The sequence below is a fragment of the Lycium barbarum genome, chromosome 2 (assembly GCF_019175385.1).
Source record: "Lycium barbarum isolate Lr01 chromosome 2, ASM1917538v2, whole genome shotgun sequence".
Classification (NCBI taxonomy): domain Eukaryota; kingdom Viridiplantae; phylum Streptophyta; class Magnoliopsida; order Solanales; family Solanaceae; genus Lycium; species Lycium barbarum.
This window is the reverse complement of record NC_083338.1, coordinates 53,170,704-53,183,372: the sequence shown is the minus strand read 5'-3', so window position 1 is coordinate 53,183,372 and position 12,669 is coordinate 53,170,704. Positions and strand designations below refer to the sequence as shown.

Sequence of the window (12,669 nt, the reverse complement as noted above, 5' to 3'; positions counted from 1 at the left end):
GGTTTGGCTACAAGAGAAAACGTCGTCTAAACATCTAGAAAGGAGTTACTAACGTTAGAATACGTTTTGAATCTCCCCGTAGCTTAACCGTAGTTGTTGGCGTCTTAATATAGGTTGAAGTATTATTGGGCAGCATATACATATTGTGTGACAAATAAGCTCTAAAGGTATATATATATGATTCCAAAGGAATTCCTATTCCTAGAGCCACTAGGATGGCTAATGATCTTGATTCTCATAACTTACATTTTATATATACATTTTGATATGTACATATGATTTCAAAGTTCCATTTTGATATAATCCACAGGGACATCCGAAAGGTAAATGATATGACTATTATTTGAAATTGCGAATGATGGTTCGTGTTGACTATTCTATGGAGTCCTTAAAAACGTTTTGAATTGCATATAGTTTCTCACTACTCTGCTCGTGCATACCTCAATATATCTTTCACCGAGTCTCGGGCCGGGTATGTTATCGTGCACAATTTCACTGCATTGTTCACCGAGTCCCTCACTAGAGGGCCGGGACACGTTATATGTATATGTATATGATGATATGATGATATGATGATACGGTGATGGCGGCCAGGATGGCATATGATGACTTTATCCACCGAGCCCCTCACTAGAGGGCCGGGACACATTATATATATATATATATATATATATATATATATATATATATATATATATATATATATATATATGCATGATGATGATATGATTTTATTTACCGAGTCCCTCACTATAGGGCCGGGACATGTTCTATATACATACGTACAAGATGATTATCTAATAATGTTACTACGTCTCAAAACGGGTTGAGTATGATATATGATACGGACATGCATGATTTATGTTTCAAAGGCAAGCATCTTGGTATTCTGGATATTGTACTCCATATTTACTGTACTCCATATTTCAGTTATGATCCTTTTACTGTATTTCACTCTTTATATGCTCAGTACATATTCCGTACTGACCCCCTTTCTTCGGGAGGCTGCGTTTCATGCCCGCAGGTACAGATACGCGCTTTGGTGAACCGCCAGTTTAAGACTTCCCTTCTGCTATCTTGGAGAGTCCCGTTGTTCCGGAGCCCAGACTTTGGTATAGATCCTATTTGATCTAAATATATGCATATGTTGTTTAAGGGTACGACGGGGCCCTGTCCCGTCATATGTTACGTTACTGTTGATACTCTTAGAGGTCTGTGGACATAGTGTGGGTTGTGTATGGGTTCTGTTCAGCTGTGTCTATATGATGTGCTGTGGTATGATGGTCGTCTATAGTGGCAGCCTTGTCGGCTTGCACATGATATTGATATGTGATGGCAGCCTTGTCGGCTTGCTTTTATATGTATAATTATGCGACAAATCTGAGACCATGGTTTGGTCGTTATGAATTCCATATGGTGTCTATTGTGGACTGAACATGTAGCTAACGGGAGTGTATACGAGTGCCCAGTTCGGGTACTTAGTCATGGCCTACGGGGTTGGGTCGTGACAACATTCATCACTCCACATCTCGCCTAAACTATGAAACAAACATATATACATGATATTGACTTGATTTTGTGCATTTTCATGGTGTATAAACATCCGTTCATAGTTTCATGATATTTTTGACATTTGATTGCTGAAATGCAAGACAAGAGCCTGGGGGGGCCGGATATTGGATATGGTACATGGATGAAGTGATGATATTATTATAGCCAAATGGCTGAGACCCGATATGATATGGGAGATCTAGTATTCCGGGTGGGTATATGGACCTCATGAGTCCCCCATGAGTCACGTGAAACGTACTGCATGAGCGTGTGTATACCGGTGCATATGACCATTGCATTTCATATTATTCACTTGCATTGCATGCATTCTTTTACATCACATAATATTTATACTTGTTTGAGTTGATTTCATGCCTTATGTGCGTTAAAGAATATAAAGCTGGGATCTTTGTGCTTATACTTCACATAATTGACATAAATACGAGATTTTTACGCTTATTCTTAACTAAAAGTGATGGAAAGGTTGAACCCTCACGGTTATACTTGAAAAGGAATGAACTTTATGATCCGATCGTAATGTGAGGCTCTTATTTACTTGTTGAATGCATATAAACTGTGAACTTGAGACTAACTAAGCAAGAAGAGTAGTATCGGAAGTGCCAACCCTAGCCACCACTATAGTTTAGGGTCCGTCAACGATATTGCTGGGTACACATGCTTTCTTTACTCACTCTACACTTGCTGCACCTTTTTGTGTGCAAGTACGAATCCGGGTGCAAGTGGAGGCGTGTAGATTTTGTAGCATTTCTCGGAGTTTTAGGGTGAGCCGATGATGGTTCCATGGCGCCAGACTCCTTAGTATTTTACATTTTATCTTTCTTTATTCCAGACAGTGTTTATGTATTAGTCAGACTTGTATTTGGATCTAGTAGCTCTGTACTTGTGACTTCTAGGTTTGGGAGATGTATTGACTTAGACTTTTTCATGTCCTTATTATTAGAATTATGAGACTTATTATGATTGTTGTTTATTATTCTGCATTTCACTTATGTTTCACGACTTAGACACAATTTGGGGATTTTGGGTCGTGACAGTGTATTTACAAAAATATGATGACACTATTCAGTTTACATAACATAACAATAGATTTTTTTACAAAACATATACGAAAAATTTTCGCTCAAGGCTTGGAAATTTCACTCAAAATATTGTGTATGAAAAATTTATGAAATGTGTATATCTTGCTCAAGGCTTAAAAATTTCGCTCAATATTTTGTGTATGAAAACTGTATGAAAATTGTTTGAAATATGTATATCTCGCTCAAGGCTTAAAATTTTTGCTCAAAATATTGTGTTTGAAAATTGTATGAAATATGTACATCTTGCTCAAGGCTTAGAATTCTCATCGTATATCAAAACTGTATAAAAACGGTATGAATATGTAGATATATAACTATATAAAATTTGTGTAAAGTTCGTGTTTTGTTTTTGAAAATTTAATACAACTATAGCAAAATTGTATACAACTTTCATTCAAATTTAATACAGTTTTGAATCTCGCCTTGAAATTCGGATGAAATTTAATAAAACTATAACAACATTGTATACAACTTTCATATAATATTCATGCAAATTCATATAACTAGAACAATATAGAAAACTAAAAATGCGATTTTCTAGAACATAAGTTACGATTATACAAATATTCATACAATTTTACGCTTTACATAAGTCACTATTCTACCATTATTCATACAATTCTTTACCCAATTTCCTAATTCAAAACCTAGAGATCTAAAATTCATGTGAAATAGAGTCGATTTCAGCTTTCCGCTTGCTAATCTTCTTTGGGACAATTCCGCCCAGATCTATGGAACCGCTTCGTCGTCGGTGTTTGCGGAGAAAGGTGAAGCTTAAGGTTCCACCATTGATTTCTCCGAAAACCAGCCCCCCACCACTCTTCAATCAAAAATCACTATGAGATAGCCAACAACTGAGATCCAAACACCTGAACCACTAATTCCACCATTGATTTCTCTAAATCCCGTCCCTGCTTTTAGCCCATTAAACCACCATAGATGAATTAATTAATAGTAATTAAACATTCAATTAGAATAATAATGTGGCAGCGATTGCAAGACCAAAAAGAGAGGAGATGAGCTTCAATGTGGTGGTGCTGTTGGTCGTAGTAGGTGCCTCAATCAGAGTTACACTATCGGTGGTGGGACCCCCAGAGGTAGTGGGTGGGGAAGAAGAGTCGTTGTCGGGAGATGAAGAAATATGGGTTGAAGGAGAATGAGGGGGGGGGGGGGGGGGGGGGTGTTAGGGAAGGACTGCCCTTTTAATTTTTTAGATCTGGTATATTTTGTAATTTTGTTGTTATATTTTGTAAATAAGGAAAAGTATTGTTATGTTTTGCAATATAGAGTCTTAAGTATTATTATTAGGCCATTTTTCCTTTGGTAGAATGACGTATATATACATAAGAATAAGGTATATTCACAAAATAGGACGGTACTTTTCAATTTACATAACATGACAATAGATGTTTTACAAAATATATACGAAAATTTTCGCTCAAGGCTTGGAAAATCCGCTCAGAAATTTATGTATGAAATCTGTATATCTCTCTCAAGGCTTAAAAATTTCGCTCAATATTTTGTGTATGCGAACTGTATGAAATATGTATATCTCGCTCGAGACTTAAAGTTTTTGCTCAAAAATGTTGTGTATGAAAATTGTATGAAATATGTACATCTTGCTCGAGGCTTAGAATTCTCATCATATATGAAAACTATATAAAAACGGTATGAATATTTAGATATATAACTATATAAAATTTGTGTAAAGTTCATGTTTGGTTTTTGAAAATTTAATACAATTGCAACAACATTGTATACAACTTTCATTCAAATTTAATACAGTTTTGAATCTCGCTTCGAAATTCGGATGAAATTTAATACAACTACAACTACATTGTATACAACTTTCATACAATATTCATGCAAATTAATACAACCAGAACAACATAGAAAACTCGAAATACAATTTTTTGGAACATAAGCCACGATTCTACCAATATTTACAATTTTATGCTTTATATAAGTCACGATTCTACCATTATTCATACAATTCATTACCCAATCTCCTAATTCAACACCTAGAGATTTAAAATTCATGTGAAACAGAGTCGATTTCAGTTTTTCGCTTGCTAATCTTCTTTGGGACAATTCCGCCCAAATCTGCGGAACCTCTTCATCGTCCACGTTGGTGCAGAAAGGTGAAGCTTAAGGTTCCACCATTGATTTCTCCAAAAACCAGCCCTCCACCACTTTTCAACGAAAAATCACTTTGGGATAGCCAACAATTGAGATCCAAACACCTGAACCACCGATTCCACCATTTATTTCTCTGAATACCGTCCCTACTGTTAGCCCATTAAACCACCATAAATGAGTTAATTAATAGTAATGAAACAATCAATTAGAAGAAGAATGTGGCAGCGATTGCAAGACCAAAAAGAAAGGATACGACCTTCAATATAGTGGTGCCGCCGACCATGGTGGGTTCCTTAGTAAAAGTTGCACTGCCGGCGGTGGATCGGCAGAGGTAGTGGGTGGGGAAGAAGAATCGTTGATATGGGTTGAAGGAGAATGAGGGGAAGGGAGGGCTGCCCTTTTAATTTTTCAGATCTGATTTATTTTGTAGTTTTGTTTATATTTCTTAAATACGAAAAAGTATCCCTATGTTTTGCAATGTAGTCTTAACGTATTATTAGATCGTTTTAAATGAGGGAAAAATTTATTTTTAGAATACTAGATAAGTAAAAGTGAATGGGGTGAGTGCATTCTTATCTCTCTCCCTTTCCATTCATAAACAAAGTCTCTATACATTTAATTATACAAACTTTTAAATATTAGTCACATTCACTTTCTCTGTGTGCATTTTGTGATCTCCCTCCGATATCCACGCCCCCACTCTTATGTCTATCTTTTCAGCTTAGATTCTCTCTTCAGCGCTCTTCTTCACACTTGTCACAATTTAGATTAGAAAACTCAAATCCAATTGATATTTTTCTCTGGTCAACCCAAATTAACTCTTCCCTTAATTCCAATTCTATTTAGCTTTTCTAAATCGGAGCTACATAGAGCTGAATCTCATAATTAAATTAGATATATTCAAATGGTTGATTGCCGAAGTTTGATCGAGTTTTGCAGAGCATACGAACAACACAAACACATGAACAACAAATTCAATTCCCATATCAACAAAAAACATTATAACAATCAGAAAAAATATTCCTTTTGTTGTGATCGTTCCCCTTTTGCTGCTTTAGATGCACTTATACTATTCTTAGTACTTGGATCACTAGGGTTTCTCATAATCCCTTATTTCAAACTTATTTTCACACAAATTTCCGCAATTATTTACGAAGTTTTTATCGAGGTGATCAATAATTCCCCTGTTGCATATTTCGTTGGATTAGTGGTTGCGATTATCGGAGTAATTATTTTGATTGTTGTTTGGGAAATTATTGATTTGAGATCAAGGAAATGTGGGAATCCAAATTGTCAGGGTTTAAGGAAAGCAGTTGAGTTTGATATACAGTTAGAATCTGAGGAATGTATAAAGTGTTTGCCATTGGAATTGGAATCGAGTTCAACTAACGCGTTTTATAATTATGGAGTGAAGCCGTTGGATTTAGGAGACGAACGGAAGGAGTTGGAAGCAGAGTTGAAAAGGATGGCACCGCGTAATGGACGGACTGTGCTTATTTTTAGAGCTCCTTGTGGATGTCCTGCAGGTAGATTGGAAGTTTGGGGTCATAGGAAAATTCGTAGAATTAAGAAATGAATGTAGTTTATGTAGTTTGTTCCAGTTTTATAAAAATATATATGAATAAAGTAGGAGATACTGATTAGTTGGGATATTTTCTGTTGGCTGTTATGGAATAAAGTAATGATCATGGTTGATCATACTCGGGCAATAATATCTATGATTATTCATCAAATTTCTCGTGTGTCTTATTTTTAGTAGTATTATTTAGTTATCGCATAGTTTCTTATTCTTCAATGTGTATTACTATCTGTTGCTGCATTTGTTTTGTATCTTACTATTTTGCTATCCTATTCTTTATCTTGAGCCGAGGGTCTATCAGAAACATGCGCTCTACCCCACAAAGGTAGGGGTAAGGTCTGCATACATCTTTCCCTCCCCAGACCCCACTTGTGGGATGATACTAGTAATGTTGTTGTTTTATTGATCGAATTTCTTCTTGCTTTCCGGGTTAAAGTTTTATCATGTTATTTAATTTTCGCCTACGCTACAAATAGTGAAGTTAGGTTTTGTCAAGAATGTATTCCAATAATCTTTTATCTATTTAACCATAAAGTTCTCTGCAGCATCAAAGCATGGTACAATAAGGAAATTCGATTAATTAATATCTGAATATTTGAAGTCAAACTCAATGCTTTTGTTTCTTTTCTCTCCTCTTTCCACCCTATACTATATGGGGTCTGCGTTGTGTTTCCTTCACATGGTTTTCATTTGAATCTTGTTGGCCCCGTTTTCAGTTTGATGGTTTGTAATGACTGTTGTTTCCCACTAAAGGATCGTGGAAGATGGATTTAAGTCCTCAAGTTTGTTCATGCCAGTTTTTCTCGTTTGCGCTCCTCTTAGAAAATCTTATGCATTGCTATCCGTAGATTCCTACCATCTAGTTGGTCGAGTGATATATGAGTGTAAAGAAGGAAAGAGGATTGCTTTTCCTTCTTTCTGCTAAATATCCATGTTCTTATAGAGCGAAGGATGCAAATGTTGTTAGCTTTTGTGGAATCCAAAGTCCAGGATTTTTTATCTTTTTCTTTTCCTCTCTTCAGTTTTGCGTGTTTAGATTTTGAGGTCTTGAACCTCACCGGGCTATTTTTCCTCCTTGTTGATTTGTCATTCCGATGGTCTATAAATGAAATGCCAAATTTGTCTAAAATATGCATGTGTAAATCATTAAGAAAAAAGAAATTAATACTTGTAAATTTCTAACTGGTAAAACAAAAAAAGATATCTATATGGTTGTTTGGTGATTCAGAATGTGCAGAGCATATAGCAAGCTTTCTCTACAATTTTTCATCATTTCTCTGCATCTGATGGTGGATAGCATGAAAGCAACACATTTTTCTAGTCGGTGCGGATCCGGGATTTAAACATGATGAGTTCGACCTCTACGGTACTTAGCACTTAACCCATTGTACTTCTAGAATTATGTGTTCAGAGCATTTGTTGAAATTTTAGTGAGTTTTTACATAGAAATCTATGTTTCACATCGAAATTACTGGGTTCAAATGAACCTGGTACTTATGAGCAAACATCCGTCCCTGTTTTCTAGCATCATCAAGTAATCTATCCTTTTCATATTTTTTGATCTTTTGGTGTCAAAGTAACATGAGGGACACCAAATGATAGTAAGATGACTGCACTTCCAAATAATGACTATGAAATGATAGAATAAGGAAGAAGATAAAGCAAAGAGGTAAAAGAAAATGGGATTTTGAATGCAAGATTTCTCCTTCTGTCCTTTCTTGATTTTCCATTCCCTTTGCATTTGATTTACTAAACGAGTCTGTTTTCATCTTCCGCTTATTAAAGAACTTGCAAGCTCTGTTGGACCATAGAGCAGAGATCATATCATGGTGTATAAGGTCAAATAAAGATGCCAACAAAAGCTACCCTGCTAGCTTATTTCTAAATTCCTCAGGTTGCCCAATTTTTTTTTGTTTTTTTTGTTTTTTTGATTGGTCAGGTTGCCCACTTTAAATCCCGGAATTTGGTGATGAGTAACATTAGCTTGCATGTGTCTGAGGATTGATATGTTTTGTTCCATTAGTGATTTCCTGATGTCTTGAATTCTTTTAAGTGACTTGGTAAACTGATCTTTTCGTTCTTTGACTTGCTTCTGTTAAGTAATGTTATGTCTCACCTTATACTGCATTCAGATTAGCAAATAATAGATAATATAAGGGTGAAAGTAGGTATCTTTGTTATTTTCATGATGAGCTAGCCTAGGCAATTTAGATGGAATTATGCAATAGATGTCTTACATAAGAGGATGACTGTTAAGTACATCTTGTGCAGAATTCCGCGTGGTCTATGACTATTTTTGTTCAATTACATTCTGAATTTGTCGTATTTGCAATTAATGCTACTATGCTAGAGGGAATAAGTATATGAATCTTCCTTCTCGAACAGTTGGTAGTATTAAATCTCTTGGAATTAGAGAGATAGAGTTCTTTCTGGCACTCATACCTAATCATTTGACTAGATATCCAAATGGTACTTATAGGAGGAACTCATAGGTGTATCTTTCTCCTGACCAAAAAGAACAAAGCATTCCAGGTTGCTATTGACTCCCTTCTTCTTGTGTGTGTGAAGGAGATTAAATCATTTTTAATTTGCTGCCTAACATGTACATGAACTAAGTTGCAACGATTTCTACCGCATGAAATTGGCTTTACCTTGTTCATGTGGTAATTCTCTTTTCTATCGGGGAAAGGTAAGCTTGGCACAAAGGATAGAGTAGAATTTGATCTCTGGGTTTACTTTGATCGTCAAGCCAACTTCATGGGGTTTTGAAGAAGTTATGCTGTGCAGAAGTTTGAAAGTCAGCATTTTCACATTTTCCTTACTTCTTTGAAAGTTCTATCTATGGACAATGACCTGAGATAATTTTAATTCAGAAGTACTATGCTAATTTTAGCATAGGCCAGAAAAGATTTGAACTGTCATGACAGTGGTTGTGATAAATTATTAGTTCCTTATGAAAAGTTACTATTACTTTGGGATCTCTCTCTTCCCCTCTCCCCTTTAGTATAGTCACACCAACATATTCACACACGCACTATAGAGCATACATCTATGATCAAATTTAAGATAGACATCAGATTAGGATGGTTTATATTGGGTTCTAATCGACAAGATTATGCTTTCACAGATATTTGTCCCAGAGTTTCTCTTTGATCTTCCTCTTTCATACTCTAGGGGTGACTGGTGCAAGTTGTGGTGCTTAGACATTTCCAACACGACAAAATTCTTTTCCACTCCATTGTAGGGATCATCTTGCTTCTGTGTTATGTTATGGAGAATCTTGAGATTAGTAGCTACATCAAATGGATATAATTTCCTCCTGAAGAAGGGGAACATGTCTTGGACTTATTTATAAGCAGCCACAAGTGGCAATACTCTCTTTGATATTTTCTCTATATTGGACAAGTGAGGGTTGCTCAGTTGGTAAAGCACCTCCACCCACAACCGGTAGGCCCAGGGTTCGAATCATGATGGAGGGGAAGTGTGGAAACACTATAGATCCTCCAAAATGGGGGTAAACAGAAAAAAAGGAACTCCAAATACTGGTTCTCTTGATTTTTTCTCTTATATTCTTTGAATAATTTGTATATAAAGTTGTTTCGTTGGAAATGTGTCTTTGCCGGAAAGCAAGCATTCTATGCAGACTAGCCCATAGTGTATCTGTCATGATCTCGTGGAGAACTTTTTTAACAAGCAGAGAACATGCTTTTGTTACTTTTGAATGCTTTCTTTCTGCAGGTGATGGGTCTATGATACCTTTCTCGACTTGATTAAAATATTTAGTTTCTGTAGGAATCATTTATGTTTTTGACTTGATTTAAAGCCTGTTTGCCAAAGCATAACAGAGCTTTATTCAACTTGTGGTTAGACAATACAATTGTTAGTATAACCTCAAAGGTTCAAGACCAGTTAAAAAGTTGCAAGCTGTGGAAAGAATCAAGCTTGAAGCCTATACTTCCTTTCCAAAATGAAATCTGTGGAATCCCATGCAATCTGAACACACTTTTTGCTGGTGTCATCTCTGGGGTTTCAATGAATCCACCTTCTTCAGAGTGAACATCACTTTGCTTTTGTTGATGATTTAGTTGCTGCTTGATTATTACTTAATTAACCATTTTCTTTCGGAAAAGGAAAATGACCATGCTAATGAATTGTCAAGACTAGAATTAAAGTTTTTGACTTTTAGATTGAATGGGAACATAGAAGACCATGAAATCGTCTACCTCAAGGCAAGCATCTTAATGTTCAAGTCAATGAAGACACCAAGATGCAAACCTGGCTTCTGCTTCAATGTGCAGAAACCTTCTCAGGATTATTTTTTTCGATGACATGGGAACCCGCAGCCGCTACCCTTCGAGTGCGCACAGGGTAAACTCAGCTCCTGTGCAATAGCTCGCAAATCACACAAGAGCGATAACCCACACTAGGAAGGCCCTGTGTGACGAGCTCGACCTAGAAGGCAAATCCCTTGCTATTGTAGGCAGGGGGCTTCGAACTTGAGACCTCCATTATGAAAGCACCATGCTCAACCAATTGAGCCACCCTTGCGGGTCTATCTCTCAGGAATTCACCTACAGTTTTTGCCCCATTACTGTAAGTTCCGAAAACTGATTCAAGACGATTTGTTGTAATACTTTGGAAAGTAGTAGTCTGAATTAATAATTATGGTTCTTTTATTTTTTATGTATTCACTGTGGTTATTTATTTTTGAGCTGGTCATGATCACCAAGTGTGCAGATGATCTCCACCAGAAAAACATCCTCGTAAAAGTGACTTTGCAAGTCAGTGTCAGAATGATCATGTCATGCACATACCAGTCCTTGGTGCAATCATATCCTTAATTGTTGTTGCTTTACATGAATACCAATAGCGTGAACAACTAAAGAATTGGGGCTGCTGGGAGGACGATTGATCCAATTATCAGTGAACCAGTGGAACTGCCATAACCAGATTTTAACTGGAACTTGGTTGGTCTTATGATGGAACTGGTTTTTCAGCTTTGATACTTTTCTGCATCAAACATCTGTATGTCTTGTGTTTTTACATGTTTTAAACTGCCCTTCATGTAACCTTGGACTTGGAGTTAAGAGCCTTCAATATGGAATATGCTCTAGATAATCCCACCTTTGGGGCATATGAGTTTTGTGAATCCTGTATTTTTTGTCGTCTTCTGTATGGTTTTCAGTGGACAATCACTTTGCCCATTCTTTTTAATAGCCTATAATCTGCAGAAATAGTAACCATAATATTCTTGTCTAGCTTTGCTAAATAACCATGGACTCAATTTTAGGAAAAGAACAGGTTGACTCCATTAAGGCTTAGAATAAGTTCAGATGCTAAATTTCTCTTGGGCTTCCATTCCTCTGCAAAGAAGTGTAGCAAGTGGAAGTCTTAGTGTTAAGTTCAGATGCTGAATTTCATTTGGGCTTCTAGTACTCCGCAATGAAGTTTTCAAGTGGACTACAAGTGTTTTTGACATTGATTATAACTTTGGTCAATTTTTTTTTTTCTGCAAGGCATACTATTATTTTTTATAAAACCATCATAATGATGGGGATTTATTAAAATAAAGAATCTGTACAGAAGAACTACTCCAAAATAGGAGAGTTTGAAAACAAAAAAGAAGCTAAGCAAACAAAAAAAGCAAAATAAAAGTGAAACTAACTAAGAAACTAAGCTAAAAACAACAATGAAAAAGCTCTTGAAAATACTAATTCTGGTGCCTTGATCTTCCTCCATTTATCACACCTCCAAGCTCTCACCAGGTGGTATGGAACAAGATCTAAATGAATATAATTCAGGCCTCCAAAATAGTTTCCAACTCACATTTCCTGCAGCTTTCAGCTTAAGCAATTCAACAAGTATTCCTTGTGTCATATGTCCCATACCTGTTGTGTTTTGAAACTAAACAATTGCAAACTCTCTGCATGGGAATGAGCATGTGATCACACTAATATCACCCCTACAGATAGCTTCCAACCGTGTTAGATCAATTTAGAAACAGTATGTCGTGACTGACAGTATAAACAGCAGCTATAACACATATGAGATGATACCAATCTTTTCCTCTTTATGTTTGAAGTTGTACAGAATCTGTAGCATATCTGATTCTCAAATATGGTATCTGAGATTTATCTGAGTTAAGAATTCTTCTTGCCATAATTGGTAACTCCTGGAAAGTAGTGAACTGTTGTGTACCTGCAAAACCAAAAACAAAGTTAGCCAAAAAATCTACTAGTCCATTGCCTTCTCTGAAAATATGCTCCACCTTCACTATCTTTCCCTTCATTAATCTTTGAA

The 12,669-nt window shown here is 36.2% G+C and overlaps 1 protein-coding gene across 1 annotated transcript; it reads left to right on the top strand.

The window, feature by feature from the left end:
- Positions 1-5,403: 5,403 nt before the first annotated feature.
- LOC132626507 (uncharacterized protein At5g19025-like) lies at positions 5,404-6,580 on the top strand. The gene has a single exon (XM_060341422.1). It carries the CDS (start codon positions 5,695-5,697, stop codon positions 6,364-6,366), a length of 672 nt encoding a protein of 223 aa, XP_060197405.1. The 5' UTR covers positions 5,404-5,694; the 3' UTR covers positions 6,367-6,580.
- The last annotated feature ends 6,089 nt before the right edge of the window (positions 6,581-12,669 follow it).

Excerpts from the sequence above, each read along its gene's own strand:
- LOC132626507 (XM_060341422.1), top strand. The coding sequence starts at position 5,695 with ATGGTTGATTGCCGAAGTTTGATCGAGTTTTGCAGAGCATACGAACAA.